This window comes from Macaca nemestrina, chromosome 2 (genome assembly GCF_043159975.1).
Source record: "Macaca nemestrina isolate mMacNem1 chromosome 2, mMacNem.hap1, whole genome shotgun sequence".
Lineage (NCBI taxonomy): Eukaryota > Metazoa > Chordata > Mammalia > Primates > Cercopithecidae > Macaca > Macaca nemestrina.
Genome location: NC_092126.1, coordinates 148,494,074 through 148,507,415, shown reverse-complemented (window position 1 = coordinate 148,507,415; position 13,342 = coordinate 148,494,074). Strand labels below are relative to the sequence as shown.

Sequence of the window (13,342 nt, the reverse complement as noted above, 5' to 3'; positions counted from 1 at the left end):
GCCCTCTGCCCATATCCTCCCTCCTTATTTTACCCAATCATCCATTTGTTCATTTATCCATCTGTCCACCTACCCATCGCTATATCCATCCATTTACCTACCTACCCACACATCCATCCACCCATCTACCTGGCCATACATCTATCTTTCAGTCTACTTATACATCTTTATCCACCAATCTCTCCATTATCTTATGCAGCTACTTGCTTACCCACTCATCCATCCGTCAGTCCATCCATCCATCCACCCATCTACCCACTTGTCTACTTGCCATTTTTCTTCATTTTCCATCCATCTGTAGAGCAGTATTATTTTATCCATCCAGCTAGCCAGCCCTCTCCATTCCATTCATTCTCTTGTCTGTTCTCATATGGATTTATCCACTCATGCATTTCCTCTATCTAATTACTTGTTATTTCCCCAACTTAAACTTTGGTCCATTTGTCCACCCACATACCCATCCATGCATCTTACTTGGCTAACCTATTATACTCACTCACCAACCCATGTACCCACTCCATTTGTTCATGGATCTATGCATTCATTCAAGACTCACTACCTATTCACCTATCCATCTCTCCTTGTACCCCCTTTCTCTCTCATCCATCAGCCTACTCATCCACCTGTTGCGCTATATATCCTTTCAACCCTCTGTGATCCATCTACCCATCTATTTTTCTGTACTCTATTTTCCTGGCTGGGTTTTGCCTAAGTTTGTGCTTCTTGGGTAGGTAAACTCTTATTCCTAGGTAGGAATCCAGACCAACTCCTAATGACTCCCTTAGAAGTCCCTTCCCACCTCCCCCTTTTTCACTTATCCATGTCTCACCATTGGAAGCCGTGAAGTCAATAGCTACTGTGAAGTTCAGCTGTGTCCTGTTGGGGAAGCAGATGAATTGAGAAGTGAGGAACTAATAATTATTACTTCACTATTTCTCAAACAGTAATGTGCATATGGATCACCTGGGGCTCATGTTAAAATGCAGATTCTGATTCAGATGGTCTGGGTGGAGCCTAACAAACTCCCAAGTAATGCTGATGCTGCTAGCTCATGGACCACACTTTAGGTAGCAGAATTAAATGCCTGCTGTGTGTCAGGTGTATTATAGGTCATTTAATTTAACCCTTACTATAGCCCTGAAGTAGTAATTAATATCCCCATTTGGCTGGGCGCCATGGCTTACGCCTGTAATCCCAGCTTTTTGGGAGGCCAAGGCAGGCGGATCACCTGAGGTCTGGAGTTCGAGACCAGCCTGACCAACATGGAGAAACCCCCATCTCTACTAAAAATTAAAAAAAAATTAGCCAGGCATGGTGGCGCATGCCTGTAATCCCCACTACTTGGGAGGCTGAGGCAGGAGAATTGCTTGAACCTGAAGGCGGAGGTTGCAGTGAACCAAGATCGCACCATTGCACTTCAGCCTGGGCAACAAGAGTGAAACATCGTCTCAAAAAAAAAAAAAAAAAAAATTCTCATTTTACACAGGAGAAAAGTGAAGTGTAGAGAAGCAAAGTACCTTTCCCAGGTCTTCCTGCCTCCACCAAACCAAACAGAATGTCCCCTATAGTCTGCTTGGCTTTTCCCTCTGTCTCTACCTCTCTGTCTTGCCTGACTATAACTTTATTCGTGCCCCAATTAAGTTACTGGGGCCACCAATGAAGACCACTGGTCTGGGAACCGTCTTCCCGGGAGGAGCCGAAAGCCGAGAATGAAAGCAGCCCCCTGAAGGGAACTAAGAGGAGCAGTATTCTGCATTTTACAGAGCACTTTGTAGTTGGCCAAGTGTTTTAAAGTTTATCTACATGGTCTCACTGGACCCTGACCATTCATAAATAAGAAACCTGGAGATCAGAACTGGGAGTAATTTATTGCCGGGCTTTCAGCCCAGAGCTTGGCCTGTGACTCACCCTCCCTTGATGTAATCAACAAAAGTGAATTCAGAGTCCACAGAGAAGGAGAGCAGCGTCACCTGTGGGACAGAATAGGCAGCCCTGGCACTTTGGAAAAGGCAGTTGGGTTGGCAGAAGGGAGTGAGGCATATAGGGGCTTGGAAAGAGGCACGTGATGAGAGGCACATGATTCCACCTGCTTCCCCAGTCAGCCCCACCCTGTTCAACTTCTGACAGGGAAAAAGGGGAAGCTGTCAGAAACATAGTTGGATTTCCAAAAGTATATTAAATTGGGAAATACAACTTAGGTTTTTTTCTTTTATTCTGCAAAAGAGTAAAATCAGAAAAATTTCCTGAGTGAGAAAAAACAAAAACTTAAATGGTGCTCCTTGTGCCCAGTATTACTATTCCAGGTAATCTTGCCCACTGTCTTGCCTTGCCCTCAATATTTCTCATGCTGTGTCAATGGGGACAGACACGGAAGGATCCAGGGAGGGCCACAGCTCTAGGGAGCACTCACAGTTCCTGAATTGACATATTTTTTCTTCTTACATTTCTTCCGAGGGTTAAGTACCTAAGTGGAGGAGGTTAACAGTGATGATGAGAAACAAAGGAAGGGAGGTGCAGACTCAGCACACTGGGATGGAGGGCCTGGGTGATCTGGAGAGGGCTGGAATGCTCACCTCATATACTGTGAACTGGTTCTGGGCCTTGCTCAGCTCCCGGTAGCTGGTGGTGAACTCACCAATGAAATCGTGGCTGCAATGAGGTGGGTGTGGCTAAGCAGCAGCTGCTGCTGGTTTGGAACCAGACCTGAATGGAATCTTTTATTCCTTCTATCCTAAGCCCCTACTTAGGCTGCAGGGCAGCCTAGTGCTGGGGCCATAAGGGAGGCCAAACATAGGGGAAAAACGGGAAGAGACAGTGTCCAGAGAGACAATTGGGGAGATCAGTTGTACCCAAGACACTGGTGTTTATCATCCCCTTTCCTGGCTCCTAAAGCTACTTTGGGGTTCTCAGTGAATGTACAACATATTATTGAGAACTGCTTGGGTCAAGTACAGGAGAAGGGACCATGTGGGGCAGTTCTACCTTCCGTCCCGATCCCAGTCATACACGTCAATCTTCACGGTTCTGAAATGTAGGAGACAAACATATGCTGGGTGTGTATGATAAATCCCAGAGACACCCTCATACACTTAACCACACACATATCATCTCCCCATCCACCCATCTGTCTTCCCATTAAGTTGTTCATCTTTCAACCTACCTCCCATCCTGTCTATTCATTCATCAGTCCGTGCCTGTACCCAACCACCTACCCCTGTTAATACTACTGTGGTTAGTACCACTAGCACTTTTTTTGTTTGGTTGGTTTTTTTACTACTTTGAGCCTTATTGTATTCCAGGCATTGTTCTCAGCACATTCACGGATTGTCTCATTTAACTTAACAATCACCCTATATAAAGTAGGTACTATTATTCTTATCTTGGAATAAGGAAATTGAGATACAAAAAAAAAAGTAATTTGGCTAAGATCCCATAGCTAGTAAACGACTGAACTGAGATTTAAACCCAGGCATCCTGATTCCAAAGACTTTGTTCTTAACTGTCATGCCTAAATCATTCCATATGTCTACCTATCAGTATATCAGCCCATCCAACCATCCGTCTATCCATCTAGCTACCTATTTACCTATACATTTGCCAGTCCAATTACCTATCAGTTCATCTCTTTGGCCACCTAACTATACGTCTAGCCATTCACTGACTCACTAAGGCATGCAAGCATCCATCCGTCTATCTACCCAACTATATAACATCTACCCATCTAGTTATACATTCATCAGCATAACGATTCATTTTCTCATGTATGTGCCCATCCATTCTTCCACCCTTCCACCTACCATCTATCTTTATACTACCCATTTACTCATTCATTTGGTTGGCCTATCCATCTAATTTATACCCACCCATCAACTAATTCACCTACAAATCCATCCATTAATCCATTTGCCATCTATTCATCTATCCAACCATCAATCTACTTGTCACTCAACCTATCTTTTTGTATTCCACCTGCTTTTCTGTTCATCCTCCTGCCTCCCCAGTCATCCATCAAACTCTCATTTACCAATTTATCACCCACCCATCCATCAGCTCATCCATCCGTTAATCACCCATCATCTGTATATCCACAGATCCACCCATCATCAGTCCAATTATCCATTCATCTGCTATCCATTCATTTATCTGCCCCTCTACCCACCCACCAATTCACTCATATATCCATCCACATACATATCCAACCATTCGCTAGTTTACGCATCCAACGATCCATCCATGTACCTGCTTATTCATTTGTTAATCTGCCCTTTCATCTACCCATCCACCTACCATTCCATCCATCAGTCGATCCATCACTGGATAGTCCACCTATCCATCTGTGTGGCCATCCATCTGCCTCTCCATCCAACCTCATCACCCAACCTCATGCCGCAAACTCTATCTCACTGAGCAGGACCCTCCAATACTATTATGATACTTCTACTATCATTCTTGGGCCCAGGAACCCCACTGGCATGTCCTTGGCTCCTTACTCCCCAGCTTATGCCAGAGCCAACCTGTCATAGTCTCCATTGCACAGAGCCCGCACAGGGATGCTGAAGGGCTGCCACACAGGATTCAGTGTGTTTTTCACAACCTCTGTCTTGTGGCAGATGGTGAACCTGGAGGGGAGTGGGAAGGATTGGTATAATTTATCTCGTGCCTGGGGGTAGGACTGAATCTAGAGACAGAACCGGATGCTCTCAGAGATTCCTGAGATTACCCCACTTGTTTTTTTTTTGAGACGGAGTCTTGCTCTGTCACCCAGGCTGGAGTGCAGTGGCCGGATCTCAGCTCACTGCAAGCTCCGCCTCCCGGGTTTACGCCATTCTCCTGCCTCAGCCTCCAGAGTAGCTGGGACTACAGGCGCCCACCACCTCGCCCGGCTAGTTTTTTTGTATTTTTTAGTAGAGACGGGGTTTCACCGTATTAGCCAGGATAGTCTCAATCTCCTGACCTCGTGATCCGCCCGTCTCGGCCTCCCAAAGTGCTGGGATTACAGGCTTGAGCCACCGTGCCCGGCCTACCCCACTTGTTAAGCACATGCCCCACCCCAGCCTAAGAACCCTGATGGCAGTGACTCACGTGCCATCCTCATTGCTCCTGTAGAACACAAGAAAGGGGTCTGATTTCCCAAAGAAGTCCTTCTTGTCCAGCTTGTTTGCACACAGCTGCATGGTGGCAATGTCCTAGGGATGGATGAAGTTGGGCTGGTGACACCCAAATTGCCCATAGCCTTCAGAGAGTCCATTAAAGGGTTTATGGGGAGAGAAGGGAGCTCCTGGGTCTAGCATGTGGCCCTTACTGACCCGACAATTGCTAAGCTCTTCTGCAGTCAGCAATATGGTCCCACACTTCTTGCCTGGTACACCCCTGGAAGCAGAAAAAGCCTCTTAGTGAGAGGAGGGAGGGTAGGCAACAGGGATTGAGTGGCCAGTCTGGGGTTAGGTGGACCAGGGGATTCAGTTTGCCATTTACTGACAGTCCCTTTTGTCTTGAGTGCCTTCTGGTGAGGAAGGGCCTCACTTTGACTGGGTGGGGTCTGCAGTCTGGTAAAAAGGGGTTAGAACAGCTTAGGTGAACATCTCACAAAAGTAGCATGAGAAAGACAAGGGATTTAGAGTCAGTGGATTTTATGATTGTTAAGCTGTGTGACCCTGGGCAAGTTATTTCCCCTTCCTCAGCTTTAGTTTTTTTCTCTGTGAAATGGGAATCATGATGACTTGTCAGGGCTGTGAAGAGATCTGAATGAGTGCATGGAAGGAAAATCAACTCATAAGCTTTATAGATATGAGCTAGTTGTATTCTTCAAAGCCAACCCTGGTTCCTACTATATGCCGGGTGCTGTGATAGACATGAATTGGGCAATTGGCACCTCCAGCTCTGCTAGACTGCCCGCAGGGAGCTATGGGGGCAGGGGGAGGTGGAATGTCAAAGCCACTAGGTAAATAGAGTGGGTTGTAGCGATACTGAATGAGGGAGAAGAATTTCTGTCCAGACCCAGGGACAAAGGGCTGGTTTGTTAGGTCAAAGCTGATGTACTTTCTGAAGACCATGGAGAGGGAGATTTATTTTTTTATTTTATTTTTTTTTTGAGACGGAGTCTCGCTTTGTCGCCCAGGCTGGAGTCAGTGGCCAGATCTCAGCTCACTGCAAGCTCCGCCTCCCGGGTTCCCGCCATTCTCCTGCCTCAGCCTCCCGAGTAGCTGGGACCACAGGCGCCGCCACCTCGCCCGGCTAATTTTTTGTGTTTTTAGTAGAGACGGGGTTTCGCCGTGTTAGCCAGGATGGTCTCGATCTCCTGACCTTGTGATCCGCCCGTCTCGGCCTCCCAAAGTGCTGGGATTACAGGCTTGAGCCACCGCGCCCCGCCTAGAGAGGGAGATTTAAAAGACAAGGGAAACCTTATCCTTTCCTGACCCTAGAAGGAACACTTCCATGTGTTTGAACGGTGCATACAAGGACCCCCAAGAGACCTTGGGCCTGTGAACCCTGATTCCCAAAGGGATCCAAAATGTAGCAGAGAAAAAACTAGGTCAGGAGGGTCCTGGATTCCAGTCCTGGCTCTAACTTGCTATGTGATTTTCCCTATCCTTAGAATGAGAGTTGAACTATTTCTTTGGCTCCTTTGATCTTTGACTCTTTGTGCTTTACAAAGAGGGAACGTGATGAGAATAGGGACTATTCGCCTACGGCTGGGCGTGGTGGCTCACGCCTGTAATCCCAACACTTTGGGAGGCCGAGGCTGGCGGATCACCTGAGGTCAGGAGCTCGAGACCAGCCTGTCCAACATGGTGAAACCTTCTCTCTACTAAAAATACAAAAAAAAAAGAAAAAAAATTAGCTGGGTGTGGTGGCGGGCGCCTGTAATACCAGCTACTGGGGAGGCTGAGGCAGGAGAATTGCTTGAACCCGGGAAGCAGAGTTTGCAGTGAGCTGAGATCAAGCCCTTGCACTCCAGCCTGGTTGACAGAGTGAGACTCCGTCTCAAAATAATAATAATGATATTAATAATAATAATAATAATTCACCTGCACATCCAGGACCAATGAATTGTTGATCCTGTTGCCTCCTCACTATTCTTTGCCTCCTTAATGTTCTCCCTTACCACCTCATCCATCCAGTGTGAATTCCAGTCAGTGATTATAATAATCATTCGCTTGCATGCTGTCTCTTTTTTCCTTCTCTCACTTTTATTTTTTAAGAGTTGGGGTCTCACTCTGTTACCCAGGCTGGAGTACAGTGGCACGGTCATAGCTCACTGAAGCCTCAAATTCCTGGACTCGAGATCCTCCCACATCAGCCTCTCAAGTAGCTGAGACTACAGGTACACATCACTACACCTGGCTAATGTTTAAATTTTTACTTTTTTAGAGACAAGGTCTGGCTATGTTACCCAGACTGGTGTTGAACTCCTGGCCTCAAGAGATCCTCCTGCCTCAGCCTCCCAAAGTGCTTCGATTACAGGTGTGAGCCACTGGCCCAGCCTTTTCTCTCACTTTCGATATATTTATTTGGCAGAACCACAGCTCTAGTTAAGCCTAACACTGCCTAACCCATACTGTACCTGTGAAACTGAACATGGCCAGACAAAAACACAATTATGCGAACTTGTCTCTTTTCAAATGCATGACTGCAGACCTCAAGAGGGTCCTTATTGTTGCCTTGGAGTCATACTATACGTCCCAAGGCCCTTCACTCTCTGGTAGATGGTAGTTCTGGTAGATGGCAGTTTCACTCCTTCTCTCTCCTCAACCCTTAAAGCCTCCTCCCCTATCCACATTCTCAGCCAATGACCTTGTTTCCTACTCACTGAACAAAATTGAAGCAACCAGAAGAGAATGTCCACCCACCACCACACCTACCCTGCCACCAGTATCTTCACCCACACAAGTGTGACTCCTACCGTTGCTATAAATGAACTGTCCTTGTGCCTATTTATCCCTCCACTGTGTACTATATTTCATACTGTCTTGTCTGCACAGGAACATCACTTCAGTAATGCTCACCTCTTTTTATTACATCAACTTTTCAGTTTCTACTTGGTCATTCCCATCAATGTGTAAATATAGTATAATTTTCCTTTTTTTTTTTTTTTTTCTGTAGAGATGGAGCCTCACTATGTTGCCCAGGCTGGTCCTGAACTCCCGGGCTCAAGTGATCCTCTCACCTCAGCCTCCAGAGTAGCTGGGATTACACTACGCCCAGCCAATGTGGTATAATTTATCTCATGTTAAATTTTTTTTTCTTTTTTTTTTTTTGAGATGGAGTCTCGCTCTGTCACCCAGGCTGGAGTGCAATGGTGTGATCTTGGCTCACTGCAACCTCTGCCCCCTGAGTTCAAGCAATTCTCCTGCCTCATCCTCCCTAGTAGCTGGGATTACAGGCACGCTCCACCACACCCAGTTAATTTTTGTATTTTTAGTAGAGACAGGGTTTCACCATGTTGGCCAGGCTGGTCTTGAACTCCTGACCTCGGGTGATCCACCTGCCTTCACCTTTAGGAGGCCTCAGCCTCCCGAAGTGCTCGGATTACAGGTGTGAGCCACCACGCCCAGCCTCGTGTTAAAAAATTATAAACTTGACCAGGCGTGGTGGCTCACGTCTGTAATCCCAGCACTTTGGGAGGCCGAGGTGGGTGGATCACGGGGTAAGGCGTTCAAGACCAGCGTGGCCAAGATGGCGAAACCCCATCTCTACTAAAAAACTACAAAAATTAGCCGGGCGCGGTGGCAGGCACCTATAATCCAAGCTACTCGGGAGGCTGAGGCAGGAGAATCACTTAAACCAGGGTGGCAGAGGTTTGTAGTGAGCCGAGATCACACCACTGCACTCCAGCCTGGGTGACAGAGTGAGACTCCGTCTCAAAAAAAAAAAAAAAAAAAAAAAAAAAAAAAAAATATATATATATATATATATATATATATATATATATATATATAAAAATATAAAAACGTATTCTTGACCTCTCTTCCTGCTTCAGCCACATCTCCTTCTCTCCTCTCCTCTCCCCTCCCCTTCCCTCCACTCCTCTCATCTCCTCTCCTTTCCCTTCTCTTCTTTTTTTTTTTTTTGCGACAGAGTCTCCCTCTGTTGCCCAGGCTGGAGTGCAGTAGCATGATCTCGGCTCACTGCAACCTCTGCCTCCCTGGTTCAGGCGATTTTTCTACTTCAGCCTTCTGAGTAGCTGGGATGACAAGCATGCGCCACCACTCCCAGCTAATTTTTTTTTGTTTGTTTGTTTTGTTTTGTTTTTGGTTTTTTTTTTTGAGACGGAGTCTCGCTCTGTCGCCCAGGCTGGAGTGCAGTGGCCGGATCTCAGCTCACTGCAAGCTCTGCCTCCCGGGTTCTTGCCGTTCTCCTGCCTCAGCCTCCCGAGTAGCTGGACTACAGGCGCCCACCACCTTGCCCGGCTAGTTTTTTGTATTTTTTTTTTTTTTTTTTTTGAGAGGGAGTCTCGCGCTGTCGCCCGGGCTGGAGTGCAGTGGCCGGATCTTAGCTCACTGCAAGCTCCGCCTCCCGGGTTCACGCCATTCTCCTGCCTCAGCCTCCCGAGTAGCTGGGACTACAGGCGCCCGCCACTTCGCCCGGCTATTTTTTATATTTTTTAGTAGAGACGGGGTTTCACTGCGTTAGCCAGGATGGTCTCGATCTCCTGACCTCGTGATCCGCCCGTCTCGGCCTCCCAAAGTGCTGGGATTACAGGCTTGAGCCACCACGCCCGGCCATTTTTTTGTATTTTTAGTAGAGATTTCACCATGTTGGCCAGGCTGGTCTGGAACTCTGGACCTCAAGTGAGCCACCCACCTCAGCCTCCCAAAGTGCTGGGATTACAGGTGTGAGCCACCGTGCCTGGTCACACATCTTTTCTCTTCTCCCCTTTGCTGTAAAACTCCTTGACAGATGCCTTGACTCCCTCCGTCTTCCATCCTCTTCACCTCCACCTCTTCTTTAAAACTATGCTTGTAAGAGTCAACAGGGATTTTCACCTTGCTAAATGCAATGGCCAATTCCCAATCCTCATCTTACTTGAGCTGCAGCAGCATTTGACATGGTTGGTAACTCTCTTCTTGATAACCCTTCTCTTTGCTTCGATGACATCACCCTCTCTTGGTTCTCCTCCTACTTCATTAATTGCTCCTTCTCAGTCTTCTTTTTTAGGTCCAATTTGTGGAGCCTCGGCCTTTGGTTCTCTCTCTCTCGTCTCCCTCTTTTTCGCCAGTCCTTCCTCCCCTCCTTTGGTGATCTCATCTAATAGCATTGCTTTAAAGTTAACATCTAAGGCCGGGCTCAGTGGCTCATGCCTGTAATCCCAGCACTTTGGGAGGCCAAGGCAGGAGGACTACTTGATGTCAGGAGTTCAAGACCAGCCTGAAAAACACAACGAGGCCCCTGTCTCTACAAAAAATAATTTTATTTATTTATTTATTTATTTATTTATTTATTTTTTGTGAGACGGAGTCTCGCTCTGTCACCCAGGCTGGAGTGCAGTGGCCAGATCTCAGCTCACTGCAAGCTCCGCCTCCCGGGTTTACGCCATTCTCTTGCCTCAGCCTCCTGAGTAGCTGGGACTACAGGCGCCCGCCACCTCGCCCGGCTAGTTTTTTGTATTTTTTAGTAGAGGTGGGGTTTCATGGTGTTAGCCAGGATGGTCTCGATCTCCTGACCTCGTGATCAGCCCGTCTCGGCCTCCCAAAGTGCTGGGATTAGAGGCTTGAGCCACTGCACCCGGCCCAAAAAATAATTTTAAAGTTAGCTGGGCCTGCTGGCATCCACCTGTAGTTCCAGCTACTTGACTTCTTGGAAGGTTGAGTGGGAGTATTCCTTGAGCCAAGGAACTTGACGCTGAAGTGAGCTATCATTGCCCTCCAGCCTGGGCTACAAAGTGAGAGCCTGTCTTGAAAAAACAACAACAAAACCAACATCCAAGACTCATTTGATACCTCCACTTGGATGTCTAACATTTTATATATTTATAAAACATAAAATTCAACATGTCAGATGGAACTCTTGATTGAATTCCTCCTCCAACTTGCTTCTCCTTCACATTTTTTGTTTTGTTTTGTTTTTTTGTCTTTTCGTCCACAGACAGAGTCTCACTCTGTTACCCAGCTTGGGGTGTCACCCAGGCTTGAGCCCAGGAGTTTAAACTTCTGGGCTCAAGTGATCTTCCCACCTCAGCCTCCTGAGTAGCTGGGACTACAGGTGTGCACCACCATGCTTGGCTCTCCTTTGTTTTTTTTTTTCCCTACTATCTCAGTTGGTGTCAATTCCATTTTTCCTGTTGTTCAAGCCAAAGACCTTGGTATTGTCCTCAACTCCTCTTTTCCTCTCACATTCATATTCAATCTGTCAGGAACCTGTTAGCTCCATCTTTAAAATATATCCCGAATCTGACCACTTCTCCCCTCCTTCACTGGTAGCAGCCTGGATTACTGTCAGAGTCTTCTCATTGGCTCTCTGCTTCTACCTTTGGCCACCCAAGGTTTATTCTTTTTTTTTCATTTTTTTATTTTTTGATTTTTTTTCGAGACGGAGTCTCGCTCTGTCGCCCAGGCTGGTGCAATCTCAGCTCACTGCAAGCCCTGCCTCCTGAGTTCATGCCATTTTCCTTCCTCAGCCTCCCGAGCAGCTGGGACTACAGGCACCCGCTACCACGCCTGGCTAATTTTTTGTATTTTTAGTAGAGACAGGGTTTCACCGTGTTAGCCAGGATGGTCTCTATCTCCTGACCTCATGATCCACCTGCCTCGGCCTCCCAAAGTGCTAGGATTACAGGCATGAGCCACCGCGCCTGGTCCCCAAGGTTTTTTCTTAACCCCATAGCTAGCACCATCTTTTGCAAGCAGCCATATCATGTCACTCCTCTGCTCAGAACCCTCTAGTGACTCCCGTTTCAGAGGAAAGGTGGAAGTCCGCTGCAAGGCCCTGTTAGCTCTTCAACCTCACTTCCTCCTGCCTCCCAGTCACCTGGCTCCAGTCACACTGGCCTCCTTGCTGTACTTTGAATGTGCCAGGCTTTTGCACTGGCAGTCTCCTCTGCCTGGAACATTCTTCCTCCACATGTCTGTACCATTGACTCCCTCACCTCCCTCAGGTTGTTGCTCCACAGTTACCTGTCCATGAGGCCTGCTCAACTGCACTGTTGAATCCTGCACCTCCCACTCACCCAGCATTGCCAGTTCCCCTTATTCTGCTCTACTTTGTCTCTTTCCCCATAGCACTTAATATTGTCTAATCTAGTATGTAATTTACTTATGTCTATTTTGTACCCCCACAACCAGAGTATCAGCCCCCTGAGGACAAGAACCTTTGTTTTGTTTACCATTGCAAGCTAATCCCCTTTACCAGTGGCTGACATAGGGTATGTATACATAGTGTTTGTGGAATGAATGAAGCCCTGGTACCTAGAGCAGGGTGTGGGATATAAAACATGCTAATGCATATTTAGTGAGTGGATGTAATGGAAATTCCTGAGGATTTGATTTATTCCGGGGGAGCTTCCCTGTGGAGAGGGGCATGGAAGTGGACCTTAAAGGTTGAATCAGATTTAGAAAAAGAGTGAGGGGGGAGAGAGAGAGAAGAGAGAAGAGAGAGAGAAAGAAGGAAAAGACATATGAGGCCTGAGAGTGACTCGGGCAGAGCACTGGAAATTGGACTTTTCTATGAGGGTGATGGGAGCCAGTGCAGGCTCCTGACCAGGGGCAACCCCAGCCTCCACTGCTATCAGTCAGTGGCATCCTTGGGACAGAGAATTTGGAAGCCCCCACCCCACTCCCACACCCCTTCCCATTCAACTTACGTGAGGGTTCTTTCTACTCGGCTGCCCTGGCCTCCGATCACCTCTCCCAGGGCCAGGAATGCTTGTCCCAGGAAATCCTATGCAGGACAAGGAGTCAGCGAGACCAGAAGCTCTTGAGTGCTGAGTCCCAGCTCAGCCCCAGTGATGCTCCTGCACAGGAGGACCAGGGCAGTTCCCAGGCAAGTGAGTGGTGCAGGAGCCACCACCCTGCATGGGCTTTATTGGAGGGGGTGTGAAAGAAGGGGTCTGCGAGCAATCTCTGTCTCATAGTGGGTCATCAGTCCAAGCTTGTTCTCCACAACACCACCCCCACCCCCAGCCTCTGCCCAGCCCCATTCAGTCTCACCTTCTGCAGTTCCCAGTAGTGGCAGCCAAGAAGGAAGAGGAACAGTGAGTAGGGGGCACAGGCAGGACACTCAGGCAAGAGGAGAGGGACCAGGAGGGTGGGTTGGGGGCCTGAAGAAGATGGGGTCTGGGTCGAGGGTTAGGAGGAGTTCCAAGAGTCGTTGAACACATCTAAGTGCATCCTTTGCGCTCTGCCAA

General features: G+C 47.6%; 1 protein-coding gene across 3 annotated transcripts in view; it reads right to left on the bottom strand.

Moving 5' to 3' along the window:
• The window catches only part of LOC105477662 (copine family member 9), a 28,155-nt gene that overhangs the window by 13,125 nt on the left and 1,688 nt on the right, over positions 1-13,342 (bottom strand). The window contains exons 6-15 of one of the 3 annotated variants that reach the window (XM_011734255.2): positions 13,146-13,148; positions 12,800-12,876; positions 5,307-5,370; positions 5,083-5,186; positions 4,515-4,619; positions 2,983-3,024; positions 2,574-2,649; positions 2,411-2,464; positions 1,909-1,970; positions 830-876 (exon numbers count right to left, since the gene is read on the bottom strand). In XM_011734255.2, coding sequence (XP_011732557.1) covers positions 830-876; positions 1,909-1,970; positions 2,411-2,464; positions 2,574-2,649; positions 2,983-3,024; positions 4,515-4,619; positions 5,083-5,186; positions 5,307-5,370; positions 12,800-12,876; positions 13,146-13,148 — 634 coding nt within the window. Of the gene's footprint in view, positions 1-829; positions 877-1,908; positions 1,971-2,410; positions 2,465-2,573; positions 2,650-2,982; positions 3,025-4,514; positions 4,620-5,082; positions 5,187-5,306; positions 5,371-12,799; positions 12,877-13,145; positions 13,149-13,342 lie in introns of those variants that run through there. The other 2 variants (XM_071092137.1, XM_071092138.1) reach the window with 2 other exon arrangements.